The sequence below is a fragment of the Anguilla rostrata genome, chromosome 3 (assembly GCF_018555375.3).
Source record: "Anguilla rostrata isolate EN2019 chromosome 3, ASM1855537v3, whole genome shotgun sequence".
NCBI classification, from domain to species: domain Eukaryota; kingdom Metazoa; phylum Chordata; class Actinopteri; order Anguilliformes; family Anguillidae; genus Anguilla; species Anguilla rostrata.
This window is the reverse complement of record NC_057935.1, coordinates 13,183,613-13,202,280: the sequence shown is the minus strand read 5'-3', so window position 1 is coordinate 13,202,280 and position 18,668 is coordinate 13,183,613. Positions and strand designations below refer to the sequence as shown.

At 42.5% G+C, this 18,668-nt stretch overlaps 1 protein-coding gene across 1 annotated transcript; it reads left to right on the top strand.

Moving 5' to 3' along the window:
• The first annotated feature begins 259 nt into the window (after positions 1–259).
• On the top strand, positions 260–16,128 carry LOC135249715 (uncharacterized). Its single transcript, XM_064325232.1, has 11 exons — positions 260–656; positions 867–1,005; positions 1,592–2,735; positions 3,220–3,356; positions 3,628–3,806; positions 4,449–4,603; positions 4,816–4,889; positions 5,211–5,278; positions 9,376–9,434; positions 11,150–11,255; positions 13,075–16,128. The coding sequence occupies exons 1-11, from the start codon at positions 531–533 to the stop codon at positions 13,969–13,971; spliced, it is 3,084 nt and encodes a 1,027-aa protein (XP_064181302.1). The 5' UTR covers positions 260–530; the 3' UTR covers positions 13,972–16,128.
• The last annotated feature ends 2,540 nt before the right edge of the window (positions 16,129–18,668 follow it).

Sequence of the window (18,668 nt, the reverse complement as noted above, 5' to 3'; positions counted from 1 at the left end):
AAATAAAAAATAGTTTGCTGAATTATGCCATCCTTTTTTGTATTTTAAAAAAAAGGGGTTGGTTATTGCATGCATTAAGCATGTTAACTTGGGTTAATTTTACGACTAAAAATCCATGAAGGCATTTTAAAATAATAATAATAATAATATCCTCACAGTATTCTTAACTCAAAGCACAAATATAAAAAGCAAACACTATTTTAAAATGACAACAATATCTGGGGCCCAATTAAAAAATATATTTAATTCGGTTGACAGTCACGTGATGTGATTGACCGGTGAAGACGGTTGCAAAAAGGACACAGTTTGGGTGGTTGGGGTTAAAATGCCGGGAAATTTGGAAATAAATCGTAAAAGTGAATCCATATGGATTAGCTGACTTTATCGTGATTACCTAGCTTTAAAGAAAGCAAATAGTTATTTCTTGGTGTTTTATTCACTATCTTGGACAATTTAAGAACTTAATTGAGCTAGACCGCTAGCGAGCTAAACTATAGCCACTTTGCATTCTTCATCTCCCGAGTGTAAAAATGGTAGTAGAGCACCAGTTTCAAGGTAGCTTCAGCGTCACCAAAAGAGTTCTTATTTACAAACTCATAATCTTGGAACAAATCAGAAACACGCTGGAGAAAGAACTTCGAACTTTTACTGAAAAGGTAATCATGCAGTTGGCTGGCTAGCTCGTTCCTGTATGTCAAATCGCAAACTTCAGCGTTATTGCTTAAGCAGGTAGCTAAGATCTGTGCCATATCAGTAATATAAGCCTAAGCATGATTTTATCTTAAATTTTGCACATAATCGTGAACTCCCTTCTTTTGCATGACCATTTCACTGTCAAAATTATGATTATGGTATTTCTTTTATAGGTAAACGAGGCGGTACAAGACTTTCTGAACATGACCGATGCAAGAGCGACACAGGACTGCGCCGAACTTATAACGACTTTAAATTTAAAATGCAACATAATTCAACAGCTTGCAACATTTTTCCAGGAGCTTAAATTGGGTAAGTCGCATTTTAATTTGTTAAATAAGTAAAACTATTTGTTTTTGCACATTTATAACCATTTAAGTGGAATATAGAAAACACGAATTGGAAGAATTAGAATTAAAAGGGAATTAAAAATAGCCCTCATCTGGTTTCTCTTTTAATATTTCTTGCTTTTCATATGTGTTTGAAAGTGCTACAGCGTTCATTGAGAAGCACTGGGAGCAGTGCTCCATGGAATTACATGAAATCCTGCTCCAGTCTCCCTTTTTTAGAGGCAGTTCACTGTCAGTATCCAGGGGGTTTGGTTTCAGTTGTAACCATGAAAACCACACCCCGGTTAGCAACACTTCCCACTCTTCCAGAACTGGAGACTCAGCAGTTTCATGGGGGATTGTTCTGTTTGTGTATGTGTGTCTTTGTGTGTTTTTTAAGGTTACAGATTTTTAGAAGTCAGTTGCTAAATGAAACATTCTTTCCATTTCAAATTCCTGTTCTGTTTTCCCCATGCTGGATGTTCCCTGATGGATAATGTTATTTTGGTCTGTTCTGCCAGTCAGAGATGTTTAAATTGTGCATATGGGCATTTCTCCTTCTACTGTAGGTATAGAGCCTCCGTGTGGTTTAAAAGTACCTACAGTAACAGAAACTCTCTGTCCACGTGTTTTAAGTATGCCGATGTCATATTGCACGTCTGGGAGCAGAGAGATCAGGGTCTCTGACGTGCTTCGCTTCGGACCCATGTTGCAGAACGCTCTGATGGCGACCTCTATAACGAATGCAGTGCAGACATTTGGAGCTATGCTATCTCTCCACCATATACAGATGGCCCTGGCCACTCAGTCAGAGGTGGTCCTACGCTCTGCTTCCTCAAGTTGTGCGCTTAACATTGAGGTGTGCGATTCACTGTCTGGAGACAAGAGAGAAAGCATACCAGTGGCAAGCGAGAGAGGGAGGGTGTATCCACTTCAGGGACCAAGACACCACCCTGGCCTGAAGAATGTTTTTGAGGATCCACAGGAATTCCCTATACAGAAGGTGCATTCTGTGGTTCAGCACATATCTCCACAATTCACGGAGTGGGAGCAGGGGAACTGTCTCAGGGTTCAGCATCAGAAGCAAACCGCGTCTCAGCTAATACGCTTCATAAGGAACAGCGGCGACAATGACGTGCAGGTCACGTTCTTCAAAGGGAAACCCTCGGCAACGCCACGGCAGCATGAGGTCACGGATAAAAAGGCGGCAGACAAGGAGAGCAAAGTCCCAGTTAGTTTAGAGAAACGGCAGTTTTCCAGCCTGGTTCCTGTGTTCAAACCGAAGGGAAACGTTAGCGCTGGCTGTTTAATCTACAGCTGTGTTGTGGCCACTAAACGCGAGTTGTGGGACGTCGCCGATATTTTCACCGAAGGTGCCTGTGACGTCTCTGAAAAGCCTCTGGGGCAGGAGCCAGAGTCGCCCGTCGACAGCTGCGGCGAGTCGTACTTCGAAGTCCTGGGAGTGTCGCGGCAGGGACCGTCGTCCGCGGGTCAAAGCCAATTGTCTGCAGCTGTGAAGCCCGATGTCGGCAGCGGTCCTCCTATCGCGGGGCCAGCTCCCGTGAGCAGAGTCGACGCTGCTGTCAGAATCCCCGAATTTAAAATCCGCAAGTTTGAAGAGATGGAAGTGACCGTCTCCCACGTGGTCAGCCCCAGCGACTTCTTCATCCAGCACGTCAGCTCTGAGCTCCAGCGGCTGCCTCAGATGATGGAGTAAGTTGTTAATTTTTCATGTTTTTGACTTTTTTTTTTTTTTTTTTTTTTGGAAATGAGTTAATGTGTTAGTAAATCCCTGGATTATTTTTTTTTCTCATTTATTTGTTCATTTGTAAGGGACAAGCACAGAAAACATTGACAATTGTAAATGCACTGTCCAATGTAATATGCATGTGTTTCTAGCCAAGGCTAATTCCCAACATGCAGTTATTTTCATAGAAAGTTCTGCTGAATCAATAATTAAGTAGACTAACATTCATCATAAGATTGCGTAGTGGATTAGACCGATGTAATTGCAATGCGGTTGCTTTGTATTACAGAGAAGACAGTGGGGTTTCCCCCCTTTCTTTTGATTGACTAACAGTTTAGCTATTTGGCGAGTGGGCAGCATTGATTGGATCCAGGGAAACTGGCCTCTGTAAAACGGAAGTGCAGATGTGCCATAGAGCCTAACTGTAGCTGTTTTCTGTGTCCGCTGCAGCAGTAGTCTTAAATCCCGCAGCTCTCTCGCGCAGATGAACTGCGTTCCAGACATAGGTGCCTGCGTCGCAGCCTGGTTCTCCGAGCACAAGCTGTGGTGCCGCGCCCAGGTGCTCAGAATCTGCGGCATGCAAGCAGGTGGGGCCCGAGTAAAATATCTTTCTATTAGTGTAATTACATGGCACCTTTCATATCTGAATGTAGCCAAAACAGTGAAACAAAAGATAAAAACAGAAAGGCCAGAAAACAAATTACACACCATTTGAAAAAATGCCATTAGAATAACTCATAGAATCACCAGGAAATAAATGGTAATGATTACCTAGGTCAAATACAGTGTATGTAATGAATGTTAAAAAAGTATCGTTGTGGAGGACTGACCATGCTGTGGGCCCCTTGCTTGTTTCAGATACCAGCCAGACTGTGAGTGACGGGGAGGGGACGGGGGCAGACGGGAGGCACATTGAACTGGAGGTGCGAAGGATCGATTTTGGGGACACTGCCCGCCTGCCCCTGTACCGCCTCAGAGAGCTGGACGCACAGACGGCCGGCGTGCCGCAGCAGGCCCTGCAGGTGGCGCTAGCGAACGTGAGCAGTTCCGCATGCACCAAAACTTCACTTTTTTATAATTGGATGAATGAATCATTTGGAATGATTCATGTTCTGCAGTCTGAGTTCTAATAAGAGCCCTGAGAAGAGAATACAGTGTAAGGTCCTCAGATTGCTGCAATTACAGGTTACAACAGTAGTGGGTCATTTCTGTGGTCCCTAGTTATCAGTGACTCACTGGTTTTATCCGATATTTTACTATGGAAGCAAAGGGCATAACCGATGCATGAAAGTAAGTGATTAACGGACACATTTTCAGCTTCTGTCATTACACGGTTCACAAAGCCTCGCTCTCCCACTGTTAATAACAAGCTATTGGCTGTCCAGACTCAAGCCATTTTAAGAAGTAGTGGTTTCCTCACAATAGGTCTGGTATGCACCTGAAGCTATTTTTAAAACACAGTATATTTACTATATTTCAGTTTGAGTTATTGCAAATTTTATGAGCTTTTCAGCTGTGGTTCAGATCTTGCAGGTGAAAACTAATAAATGATGGAATTATTAGCTGGAGTAAAACGTTCATAATTATTCCTGGAGCAGTCACAATAGGCAGCAGAGGAGTTTTGGTGAAACGCAGAATTGGCTGATAACGTAGCTTTCGCTCTCCCGCTCGAGCTGCAGGTGTCTCCAGTGAACGGGCAGGACTGGACCCCAGACGCGGTGGACTGGTTTAAGGACAAAGTGAAGGGGAGGACCCTGTACGCCCGTCTGTACCCCCAGGGGAAAGACGTCAGGATAGAGCTCTTCATGGAGAAGGGCAAGATTGGGGCGATGAGGTATGAGGGCTTCACAGACACGTCTCTCTGTTTGACAGGGCGACTCTGAAATGCTTTGGACCAGGTATGTGCCCTTGTCGCATAAATTTTGCCTTGAATGGAAGATAATAATATGGACTCATGGCAATACGTTGTAAATGCATGCATAACATAGTGTTGCTGTACTGTGGTTAAAAATTGCCTAATGAAGGCCTTGTTTATCATTGTTTCAGGAGGGGCTCCTCGCTGTCTTTGCGACTGGCCCAAAATGGCCACGCCCACCATGATAACCTGAAACGCTGGAAAGGTAAGCCTGTGTGTGTTAGTCATGAAGAGACCACTAGAGGCCAGTGTTGTCTCAGTCTACAGCCCCCTTGAAAAAAAAATTTTAATCTCAGTTTAGTGACATGGATTGTATAAGTGTAGTTGTGAAGTTTTTATTTCCTCAGTATTGACCCTCATTCAGAGTGACTTTCCTAGCTCGTATTCATCTAAATTTACTGAAGTGTCTTAGGACGGAGTGACTTTATCGAGGTTTAATAGCAGTGTACTATTCCAGACCTGAACCCTGCTGCCTCTTGTTAACAATCCATGTTTCTAACTGCTGTGCCATCCATTTGCTGTGCAGGCAGTGTCCTACAGAAGACCAGAGGGAAGGCTTCACAGTGGGAGAAACACCTCATTTCATGTTATTCTCAAAACAGGAAATGACACTTACATTGGAGACAAGCTGAAGATGGCTTGTGTGTTTAAGCGCTTGTGTTGGGTGTGCATGTTCAGTTTCGTTTGTCAAGTGCCACAATAATAATCCCTTCCCTGTCTCTGCTAATGGACAGACATTGAGACCAACTGAGGTTCAATTGCATATTATATTTTGTAATTTTGACTTCAGTTAGTGTTTCCATTTTGTTGTTCTGTTATACTTGCACATAATATCTCAAGTGTATAGGTCACAAACAAAAGTGAGAATTTGTAAGATGGCATGCCTTTATAAGCTACACCAGACTGACAGTCACTTTTGTGAGTATGGTGTGGAGACCTCCACTCTCACACATGGTAGGCGGTAGTAATGCACCTTTGATTGGTTTACAAATGCTCAACACTTGAGAGGAACAATGTTGAGCGTGATTTTCCGCAGCTAATTTTCATAGCAAGAAATGTTGTACGTGTGTAACAATTTTATTTTTTATTGAGAGGCAGAAAGGAAGAGAGAGAGATGGAAGAAAAATATTGCATGAGAATCAGGATATGTGACTGCTTAAATTCATGGCTGAAGAATTCATTGATGCTTAACATTTCATTTCTTGCTTGTTGCCTTCTGGTCAGTCACAAAGTGCATGTAAAATGAGGTGGGAAGTTTTTCTTTACCCAACTGCCTTTTCCGTTTTCTCTTGGAATGCCCAGTTGTTTGTATTTAATGCTGTAGCCTCTGTCGGAGCGCCAGAAAGAATGTGTTCTCTGAAATGTGAGCTGTTGTCCGCCATTGCTCCTTTTCACCACCTAAGCTTGCTCAGACACGGGGTTGGAGGACGACACAAAAGTCTGACTTGTGAAGGCAGACTGCAGGCAACCATTTTGACCAGAGGGGGGTCACTGTTGAACACTGAGATTTGTCCTTGCCCAGGCAACACTATGGCCAGTTACGCCCCTGCCTGCACTGCTGCTGGCCACAGTGCAGCACTGGCTTGATCTGGATTCGATACGGAAACAGCGACTTGATTGGATGAGCAAACCAGCAGCCCGAGCAGCTGTGCATCTCTGTTGAAAGTTCGCGTTGTGAGCTCACCTATGGAAGAGTGTTCCATTTTCACGTTTATTTCAGGATTCTGGGTGGTGGTGTTCTGGGGAGTACTGTACTATACACAAGGAGCCTAGCGTGGGACCACCTTGTTTTATTGGATTCCCTGCTACTGTGCAATCATGCTTCTGTGTTGAGAAGCTTTTGTTTCGCATGGATCTACATGTTAATAAAGATTCACTGCTTTTGTGGGGGTTTTCCTTCCTGTTTTCCTGTTTGGGTCTGCTCCTTGGTTTTGTGTGTTTGTATTTTCCTTACACAGCTGCATTGTTTCACAAAAGGTGGAAAACCCATGTTAAACTATGTTAAATTCAACATTTTAAGTCATTAGTGGGTTGACTTAATTATGGAGAGCACATTGTGGATAGATTCAGAAGTGTGTAATAAGGTCTATCTTATAAGTTCTATCACCTAGTACACTTTGTTCACTGGTCGGAAAAAATCTAGATACAGGGTATCTGAGACTTGCTAGGTGGGGGGTGGGGAATTGAAGGCAATCATTGGCTGAATTAGTTGTGCAATGAACTATTATATCAAAAACAAACATGAATTTCTAGAGTGGCTGGCATTGTATTTGCCTGTCCTGAAGAAATAATCCGGTCTTTATGGTGAGTAAAAGACTCCGCTTTCCTCGTCGGGTTTTGATGCAGATAATGCTGAAATATAACGTTGGAATAAGGAGTTTTGTCTGCTGGTACGGTTAAGATACACAAAGGAAAGGCTTTGTTTATCTGAGTTCTATAATTATTTATTTACCAAAAGTATTTCAGGCTACATTTTATATGATGTATAATATCGAATGTATTAAATGCGAGAGTTTACACTGACCTCCAGCAGCATATTGCAATTTTTATGAGGTAGCCTACCTCGACAAAGCCGGAAGGTTGAACGATTTTGTTAATTCCATTCAAAGGCTGGCCATATCTGAAGCAAGCGGCCAAAACCAGACTTCGTTTTTGAAGCTCATTTCCTGGTGTTGTAGTTCCTGGTTGCTCACTAGCGCCCCTACGGATGGCTCCAGTATAGGTGTTTTCATATCCGGTTTCCATGTAAGTCTACGGTACAAATGCAATAAAAATACAAAGCCACTAATTTTTTCTCACAAGAACAAATAGTCATAATAGGTGTATTTTATTCGTCTTATGACTGTCCATGGGTCTATTTTATGATTTATTGCATCATTTGGGCACAGGGCCAATATTTGTTCTGGACCAATGAGGTACAGCTTGCGTCACTTCCGGATTACTTCGGTTTTGATGATTTACAAGAAAAAAACGATAGCCTAATAATAATTAGAAATTCAACGTAGGCTACATTATTTTTGTCTTCATGCACCAGGTGGAAAACTTGCTGTACAAAGTGCGTTGTCATATTTACACGCCTGCAGATCAGTTATTAAAATACTTGGTAGATTTGTTAATAACCGCTGACAGTGTTAATTTTTATTCGGTAGAAAGTGATTTGCGAACGATCGGTCAGCTAGCGTCACCCAGCAAGTGAACACCACAAACGGCGATGGAGTAGCTAGTAGTAGCAGTTACTGGCTCATTAACTGACTGGCGAAAACCTACGACGATAACTTGCTCGGTTAACAGCAGATCTACCAGACAGTTATACGAAAATTAGCCTAGTCAAATCACCAGTAGCCTACACATCTCCGATTGATTGACCATCAGTGTAGTCAATGTTCTTCCCCTGTGGTTCATATTGCTAATGCGTGAGCTAACCACGGATAGCCTACCTAGCTCACTGGCAAGCTGATATGCTAGTTAAGCATATTCGTTTTGCTGAGAAACATGAATTGAAGATAACTGAACATAGCCTAATTGTATTTTTAATGTCATACATATAACGTGATTACATGACAGTACAGTCACGGATGGAAATTAAACTCCGTAAACATCTGATAATATATTTTAAAACATAACGGCAGACAGTCAGCTAGCCTCGTTCAGGTTGATGGGCTTTTCCGCACCGGACTGTCAATCAAATTGTAAAAATCACAGAGCGGCTTTTAAACTCTGTGGTTTTGGCTCCAACTCCAATATGGCCGCGCCCGCCATTGAGCTTCAAAACGTATTTTCGGAGACCCACGGAGAGTCAATGGGTGACGTCACAGTAGCTTTGTCCATATTTTTTACAGTCTCTGATCTGAAGCTTCTAGACTTGTCTAATAGGAGCAGTAAATGCCTACAATGTCTTGTTACAATCCATTTGAGCCATGCTTGCATTGAAAAGTTTTTTTTTTCTTTTTAGTCAAACTTAATTTCAAAGGTCAATTAAACTAACGGTAGTAAGCATGCCCAGTCTGTCAGTAGTGTTTGTTGCTTTTAATAACTATTGTAGATTGGGGTAAGGAATGATCATTGATTTAATTCAGCTATTAATGATTTTGGTGTTAGCTGCAAAATGTTGAATAACGTAATGTAGAATAACGCTTTGATATGTTCAGCACAACAATAGGCTAATTATCCCTGGTAGGCTAATCGTAACCAAGGCACCTTGAATGTTCAAAGCGTATTTGAACAGTGATAAGCCTACATTTCGTTACACAAAGTGCTTCAGAAAACTCTCGAATTGTGGGCAGCCGATTGTGCTGCACGTCTCCAGGAACCGCGGCTAACAGAAGGAGCCTTGTTGACTTTGCAGTAAAACTAGACAAATGTTTATATGCATCTTTACAAAATGGGGGCGACCGGATCAGCGGCTTGAACAAACTCGGCAAAAGAGGCGGGCTATAGCTAATGACCATCGAAAGAGCTGTGACCGCGGCAGACGCACATTTGCAGTCACTGGGAAGCTGTGTGTGAGTGAGCGAAAGATTGCAATGTGCAGAATTTTCAGAATTGTAGTCATGATGGAATAGTGACGCGTGTCACCCAGCTCGACAGAGAAACGTGGGCCTTTTCTTTCAGGACTCTGATGTCTGTCCGCTATGTGTGACGTACGAACCACACTGACCCGTTCGCCCTGTCCCGGGCCGTTTCTACGACAGCAACATCCCACAGCTGGAACGCTGCCCCCGGCCCCACGTTGTTTCAGCACCAGCGTCTGGTAAGAAACAAACTTTCCACCATTCATGCATTGGCAGTAACACACTTTAAAACCATTGATTGTCTTGACATTTACAGTCAGACATTGTTTTCAAAACCCTCTCCTACAGACATTTACAAGGGTTTATGCCTTGTAAATACCACTCTTGTTTTTACTGACAGCATTCTAAAAATACAACAGCATAAAAAGATTATGATTAGATTATGCCGAAAATAGGTGGCTGTCCATGATCCGATTCTTTAATTGTTTTTTTCACTTTTTCTTGTGAGGTGACTCATTTTTTTCTTCTGGAACTTGTCTTGGATTCATGTCAAAAACACCCTTCGCATCCCTTGTCTTCCATAGCACAATAAATAATGCGGGAAAGGCTGTTTTGTTGTGTGTGTCCACACAGATTCTTTCTTTGGCTGGGGGTAGGCGGAAATCGAGGCGTTTGATCTGAATTCTAAAGAGTTTTGTTTGCCGGGAGAAAGGGCACCATTGTATGTAAATAGTTTATATAAGAGCATATGACTTCTACAGCGCAGGGTAGCGGCTAGTGTCAGGGAATTCATTTGCAATTTTCAAAGGCATGGTGTTCTCCTCAACTGAGCCTTTCACTAAAAATAGGCCCACTTTTCGGATGTTTATCCACACATTTTTGGATGTAATTGAGAACCACCTCACCTGAAGGTAACAAGTTTTCTTTTCTATATAAACTGACAAACAGTGGAAATATGAACAGAGATTTTAGGCTTTGAACTTTAACTTGAGCATTAGACCCTTGGGTGCTCAATATCAGGTTTGGTGACCCACAGGAAGCACTCAAGACTAGACAAAATAGTGAGCACAGATTGGCTGAATTACCTGTTCTTATCACCAAACATTCTAAATGTTCTTAAACAGAGTGGAGGGGTATTAGTCGTTGCTTTGGTTCAGTGGTGGGGACCCGTCTGATATACTGTAATTGCAATGAAAGGATGCTAATGTGATTATAGGATTTTATTTGAGGACAGAGAAGTCCAGAAAACAGTTGTAGGAAAAACAAAAACCCCTCTGTGGAAAACACATTACCACACTGTTTCCATCTTTGTAAGTGGTGTCCCTTTCCACTGTTGCTTGCCGATTCAAACATTTAGCTGACCAGGCTAACTGTGTTTTTGATTTTGATAGTGTTTTTTTTTTGATGATATGGAATTTTTGTGGTTTAAAAATTCACTGATGCATTTTTGCTTTAATTTTAGTCAAAACTGATTAGAGGGGATTTGAAACGGTCTGGGTTCATGGTGCTCATTGAGATCTGCATACTGACACTTACTTTTACTGCCCGAGAATCTGTTTCTGCTGCTGCACAGTGTGGCTCTCATCTCCTCTTTTGTCCACCACTCCCAAAAACACCTGAATGAGGTGTAAGGACCACAGTTGATCTTTCATCGTTCTAGTCCGTCTTTCCTTTGATCTGACATGTTTACCAAAATTTAATGAGTTATGTGAAGAGGTTTCTATCTGTGATGGAGTTGAGAATGGCTTCTAATTTAGTGTGCAAGGTTGCAGTTTGGTCCTTTTGCATTAAATTACAGTGACTTTGCCAGTGTGGGCCAGGTGACGTGTTACATGTTGATGTCCACTCTTAAGCTGGGCAACTGCAGACAGGGCTGCTAGAATTTGGAAAGCTAGGCCCAAAGTTTTTGGACTGAGCCCAGACACCCCAGTGCACCTCGGGTCTGTGGCACCAGTCAGTGCCAGGGCAATGAGGGTGGGGTCTATGACACGCTGGTCATGTGGCTCGGATACACTTCTGCCATTGGCTTCAGAACAGGTAGTCAGGTGACCACCCGCATGGTACATGACCCCGCCCCTCACTTTTAAGCAGTCTCCAGGGCATCGAGACGATTCTGTCATTCTCTTGTTCCCTCGTTCTCTCATTTTGGAATTTTCCCTTGTTAGATGTTCCTTGATGTCCTGGCTGTGCTGGCAAGTCAGACCCAACAAACACCCAAGTTTCCTCTGGCATTGCACAATGTTCCTGACAACCTGCTGTGGAAATAACCGGAATTTATTCAGAAATCTTCTCATGGAGTATGATCTACCTGAATGACACACTTTCTGGGAGATTGTGGGATTTTAATATCTTTCCTTCGGAGGCCTGTTGCGGCTTATGTTTGACAGAGATGAACTGCATTGCAGGTTGTTGCTGACTCATCTTCGGAGGCTACAAGGAATAAATGGTTTTTCAAATTTAACTGGACAGTGTCTAACAGAAATCCCATCTTGATGCCAAACGTGGGAGTGACCTTTGAACTTGTAAGAGGAGTTTATATCCTAACCTTTCTCGCAGTCAATGAATTTAGGGTCCAGGATTAGTTTTAAAATCACGGAAATGTTTTGAATTCACATAAGTAGAATCTAAATTTTATTTTGACTGAACATCGTCCTTCCTTCTTTCCCGTCTTTTTCCAAGTAGATCATTGTGGTGAAAAAGCATGACAAAACTGTGATGGATAACTATATAAACAAGCACCTGCAGGGAGCTTTAAATATGCGACGTAGCAAGTCTAAGACTCACCATTGATTAAAACAAACATTTTTTGTTTGAATCAATAATTAAAGAATTTATGGAGGTTTTGAACTGTTGGCATACTTTTCACGAGATAATATTTTACTGGCTGCTATAAAGCCGACTTTGTTTTAGATAGAGCCTAAAGTGCTGATGGAAGTCAGTCAGTGCTGTGCAATTTGCTATATCGATATGTCTTGCTAGGTGTGTCGTATTACTAGTAGCCTAATTCTAATGTGGTTTGATGGTGTTACTGGGTCTAAACTCATTATACAGTGAATGTATATGTATGAATACTACATTGATAATTATTTAGTTGTCAAAACAATGACATTGATTGTCGTGCAAATGCTTGTCAACAATGGAAAATATATTGTCAAGTTATATACAGAAATATGCACAGCTTTATATTTTATAGACAGAAATATACAGATACTGCTGCCTATAATACCTTAGATACTTTCATTGCATGAGCGATAACTCACTGTCAATAATTTTGATTTGTTCTTATCACCCTCAGAGTATTTTGATATCCTGTTATGCAAAATGTGCATTCCTATGCATTAGAAAAAACAACATTGATGCCTCCATATTTGCATTATAATTAGTCAGGGTGTAATGAAACATTGATCCATCAGTGCATTGCAATGCAAACGTCACTCTACAACTGCACTGATGTGATGTATAAATCGATTCGTATTGCGATGAATCATTCATTTACATGGCTAATTTTTATTTAGGTAGATTGACGCACTGAAGTTAATAAGCACACTCGTTAACTTTGGAAGTTAGACTTTTTTGTTTCAATGATATTGATTTCAATGATATTGTGAGTGTCGGTGGGGTGGGGTGGGGTGAATCTGTCAAATCTAACGGCCACTTTCTAATCGTATCGTCAATAATTGTTACACATCATAATAACATTGTTATAAATGAAGATAAATCGTACTGCATCGCATCGTTGCTCAGAGTATCACTATTGTATCGTATCGTTATCAAGTTGTATCGTTACACTCCTAGTAATTAGTAAAAGAGCAGGAGACACCTGTGCTATTCAACATATCAATTAGTCTCTGCAGTAATTGTGTACCTGGAAACATGCAGGGAATTGTTACACACACACACACACTTATTTTTTTCTGTTCCTGCGTTTCAGACCTGGAAGCGAAAATGAACTGGGCGTCCTTTTATGCCGTGATCAGCGGCGTAAACAGGCACTCCACAGGCATCGGCCGCATCTGGCTGTCCGTCCTCTTCATCTTCCGCATCCTGGTGCTGGTGGTGGCGGCCGAGAGCGTGTGGGGCGACGAGAAGACGGGCTTCACCTGCAACACCCAGCAGCCCGGCTGCAACAGCGTCTGCTACGACCAGTTCTTCCCCATCTCGCACATCCGCCTGTGGGCCCTGCAGCTCATCCTGGTCTCCACCCCGGCCCTGCTGGTGGCCATGCACGTGGCCCACCGTCGCCACGTCGACAAGAAGCTCCTCAAGCTGTCGGGCCGCGGCGCCAGCGCCAAGGACGTGGAGGAGATCAAGAGCCAGAAGTTCAAGATCATCGGCGCCCTCTGGTGGACGTACACCGTCAGCATCGTTTTCCGCATCGCCTTCGAGGCCGCCTTCATGTACATTTTCTACCTCATCTACCCTGGCTACAAGATGCTGCGGCTGGTCAAGTGCGACTCGTACCCGTGCCCGAACACGGTGGACTGCTTCGTCTCCCGGCCCACGGAGAAGACCATCTTCACCATCTTCATGCTGGCGGCGTCGGGCGTGTGCGTCCTGCTGAACGTGGCCGAGCTGGCCTACCTGGTGGGCCGGGCCTGCGTCCGAAACCTCCGGCGCACAGAGGCCCCGCCCAAGGGCGTGTGGCTGTCCCAGAAGCTCTCCTCCTACAGGCAGAATGAGATAAACCAGCTGATCGCCGAGCACTCCCTCAGGGCCAAGCTCAGCGGAACCCGCCGGAACCCCGTGGACAAGGAGGAGAAGTGCGCGGCGAGTTAGACCGCGTGGTCAGAGCCAGAGCCCGTTCTGGGCTGGCGAGCTTGAACCCCGGGGATCGAACCATCTCCCATGCCTCTCGTATAGCACTACCCTGCAGTAACAGCCGTCCGTCCGTTTTTACTGACGGCACCGTGGTGGAAAACAGCCTTGTTCCTTCTACCTGGAATATCTGTTTGAAAAACTGTGAGGAAGTCGAGTTCAGAGTGAGGAGGCTTTTCTTGCTTCACAGCAATTCATGGCCATTCACAAAATGTTTATTGAGGAATATTTCATGACTTACAAAGCACAGAAACTGTAAAAAAAAACAATCTTTTTAAAGACGGTATTCTTAAATGCGCTGTAGAGTAACTATCACTAGTGTCACAGGGGATCACAGTTCTAGAAAATGGCTCATCATTTATGAGCGTGCTTTAAAGCTGCCTCTGTAGTCCATCAACTGAAAAACATTCCAAGATTTTAACTAAATGTTCTTTAGTGATCTGTCTCAACATTAGCGGCAAAACTCATTTTCTCATTTTCCTGGGAGCGAGTCTATATAAATGCGACTAATTTTCCTCCAACTCCACTCTGTGAGCTTGGCTTTACTGTGCAACGTGAAAATAAACAGCTGGTGACACCACATGTTTTGGAGGAGAACCACAGATGTCTACACTCTCTAAGAATCAGCAGTGGGATTTGCACTTGAACGAGACGGTTGCCGGTAATTGGACTTCCTAAACTGGGGTGGTATTGGATGTGTTCAGCCGCACCCCGGGTGGTAAATTTATAGGAGAAAAAACAGCAGAATAAAACCTTCAAAGCTTGAATTCTTTGCAGGAAATATTTAATAGAAACTACACATATGCAGTCCATTTCCTATGTAGGAATTACAGAGCAAAATAATCAGTGCAACAAAAACAGGAAATCAAACAGGAATTAACTATAATAGTAAGAAAGCAAATCAGGTTGAAGAGATGTCATTTGTATGAGGGGAGCTTATTGTACATTGAGCATAACCACTTTCTCTCTACACTGATGTTGACAAACTGGCTGTGAATTCAAAGCTGCTTCTCAGAATCTAAAAGATTGTTTCAGTAATCTATGATCTCCAAAGTGTTCCAGTTTTTTTAAACTAAAATGACACTCAACAGATTTCAGAGCCAAGAGACTCTATATGTATTATGTCACTCCTTTCATTGACTATGTGCAGTGTTTGAATGCTTTCTCCTCTTCTGAAGTGATGTCAGAATAATATTTTGCCAAATTCTGAGGCTTTTGTTTTTTCTTTGTGATATTGCAGTTAAAACACATTTATGAAATCTTGTGTGTGTTTTTCGGTTCAGGTCACAAAGAATAATTTGACCCATTTTGCAAAGCATGGCCAAAATAAGACATTTGTCATACCTGTCTCACATTGTTGTATATTCAGGTCCTTGAGGGCCCCAGTGTCTGCAGGTATGTGTGGTTTCCATTCAATCAGCTGCTAATTAGGGCCATAAGAAGAAGGTGTGTGGATTCTTTAGCCAATCAACAAGTTACAATTACAAATTACTGGTGCTGAAGCACAGACCAGCAGACAATGCAGCCCTCCAGGACTGGATTCTGATACCTGTGGTGGAGAACTATGACGACTTTCAATTTAGCACATTATCAATATATTGATTAGTTTGTGTGTGTGTGTGTTGTCAACTCTGATTTGTCATCACTGATTAACCTGTGTTTGCCTGTTTAACTGCATACTGTTTTAACTACACTTAAAGAAAATAGCAGTGTAAATAGGATGTAATGAATTGGAATATGTGGCAATGTTAGAATGGACGTGTTAGAATGTTAGAATAGTATAGGAGTGCTTCCATTATTTAATGCTCAACTGACTTTGATGAACTATTGACTGTGTACTTGAAAATAAATAATGTGTACTATTTAAAAGGCATATTACATATTTATCACAGTGTATTTCAAAATTATACAGGTTTTGGCTCAGAAATGGAAGTCAGAAATGTAAATACCAAAAAACCTTTCAAAATATTTTGTTAAAAAAATTATTTTCTGTACGACACTAATGTCCTACTGAGTCATTTTATTTTAAAAATCAATAGAAGTACCTTATTTACAGGGTACAACCTGTGATGACTTGTTTGTTATTAACAATTACAATTAAAATGTAATTTAAATTCACATGGATTGGTGTCAGATACGAAGAGAACTCTTCATTCCGAAAATTCCAAATTAGGAAATGATTATAATTTTAGACATTGGCAGAAGTAGATTCTGTGACTTAATCCAAAGGAAGGGGGTTGGTGTCCAGTTGGATAGACTAGAAATGTATCTGCAGTCTGGTTTTACATGGGTGCTTTTTAATGAGACAGGATGGGATCATAGATTGCACTGGGCTATCGTAAGCACAATGGTTTGTGATTGTGTGTATTTATGTTTCATTTGAGATTCATCCTTGTCCTCCTGATTGCTTTGCTACCCACACCCATGTGATCAAAGCCTGCACTGTGACTGCACTACTTGAGACATTGTCTTTTTTATGTGGCTGTTTTATGATTTTTTTAGTTATTTATTCTCATTATTATTTGTTTAGTTTTTGGATGAACTCTTTGATTTTAAACAGTGTTTACACAGTGTCCAGCACAGCCCAGACCCAGTTCATATGTTATCTCTGATATAAATTGAACCATTTACATTTACAATTAACTATATTATTATTATTATTATTATTATTAGTAGTAGTAGTAGTACTAGTAGTAGCAGTAGCAGCAGCAGTAGTAGCAGTTGTAGTAGTAGTAGTAGTAGTAGTATTAGTAGCAGCAGTAGTATTAGGCCTAGTAGTTCATTCATCAATAAGACCACAGTAACACATTTCACACGTGGACAGAAAACAGAAACAGTCATCAATCATTTATGAGCTTGTCAAGAAATGTTGATGAAATGTCAGATCACGTAAGTGATTGGGCCAAATGCATAATAAATGAAATCCAGAAACAGATAAGGCTCTCTTTGTCCACCTCTGCAGTAGATTCTCAGGCCCAGAGGAGTCTGGGCTGCCCTGCTTCATGTGGAAGTCATGAGTCATGTGGAAGAATGTCGGGTTGCTTGCCCATCGCCGTGCGCTGGCTTGACAGCCTGGTGGCCACAATTTCCACCCCTGACCCCTGAGGGTCACGGGGTCGATGGCCGATCAAGTCCTGCCATAAATGTTTAAAACTGTAGCTGCCTACTGCCTCTCTGCTCATTGCATCGAAGGAGATTAATTGCGAGGGGCTGTTGGGTGGCTAGTCATATAAGTCAGTACAGTCACAGTGTTACCTTGGGCCTGCACGGTACAGCAGTTCACATATTATTAGTTGCTTATCTTTAGGAAGTGATCTCAGGCCTTGTGAGTTAATGGGTGGCTCCATTGTATTTTAACTGTATGTCTCTGTCTCCAGCCGACTGTTAAATTGTATGTCATTACACTGTACATCTCGCACCCTAGTGTATTATCAGGGTTTGTATTGGGGGTTGGCATATGTGTGGGAGGGTTGCATCAGTGACAAAGTCCCTCAGGCAATGTTCAAATGAAACCTACTGTACACCGTAGAGGTCTGCCATGAAAAATCCCGCTGTCGTCATGGTGCTGGCATTAACCGTTTGTTACTGGTTACTCCGGCTCCAAAATGCTGCCAGGACACCTGTGCGGTGCTGTCATCAGGGACCACAGGTGTGAAGTGGTGCCAGCTATCCTCCTCCACACTGCCCTGCATCAGAGACAGCCAGGTTATCAGCGAGCTGTCATTCGGACCCTACGACCTCTTTTCACCCGAAATACTCATCAGTGAGTCAGCTGCACCCTGACCGGGCACCATGGGGGGCAAGGAGGGGACGGGAGGGGACTGGGGTCATTCACCTTTTTCAGACGGGGACAAGGTTCCCGTAGCCCATGTCACCAAGATGGACAAAAGGCATTCTGGGTAGTTAAATCAGTCACAGGACCATGAGATGCTACTTTAATTTTGGCAGTCTGGCATAAGGGGACTTGGATTTCATTTCATGCTGTTGAGTTTTGAATATCAGCATTGGGAATGGAGACGGACGGAGTGTAGCACAGTGGGTAAGGAACTGGGCTTGTAACCGAAAGGTCGCAGGTTTGATTCCCGGGTAAGGACACTGCCGTTGTACCCTTGAGCAAGGTACTTAACCGGAATTGCTTCAGTATATATCCAGCTGTATAAATGGATACAATGTAAAATGCTATGTAAAAGTTGTGTAAGTCGCTCTGGATAAGAGCGTCTGCTAAATGCCTGTAATGTAATGTAATGAATGGCAGCCCTAAGTGAATTGAGGTTGGCTTTCCCGGTAAATTAGTCGGGAACCCAGTCCCAATTAACCAATCGAACAAACAGCTCTTGCGAGAGGGAATCTCCGGTTATTTGCCGAATAATTTTAAATATATTTCTTATTTGTTTAACATGGACCCTTATCTGTTTTTTTAAAAATTTATTTTCATACAGCTGTATATTTGCTAAAGTTTATTGGGTGTTGTGCTTAATGGTACAATGACCGTGCCCTTCCATGGATTTGAATGGCCAGTGCCTGAGTCACAATCTCAGCTTCCCAACCTTTATAGCAGCTGTCATCTAGATTAATGATGTAGTTTAAACCATCTGCGTAAGGATGCAGTTTTGTGTCTTAGAGTAGACCTGGAGGCCACTAGTCCCAGTTCGTGGGCC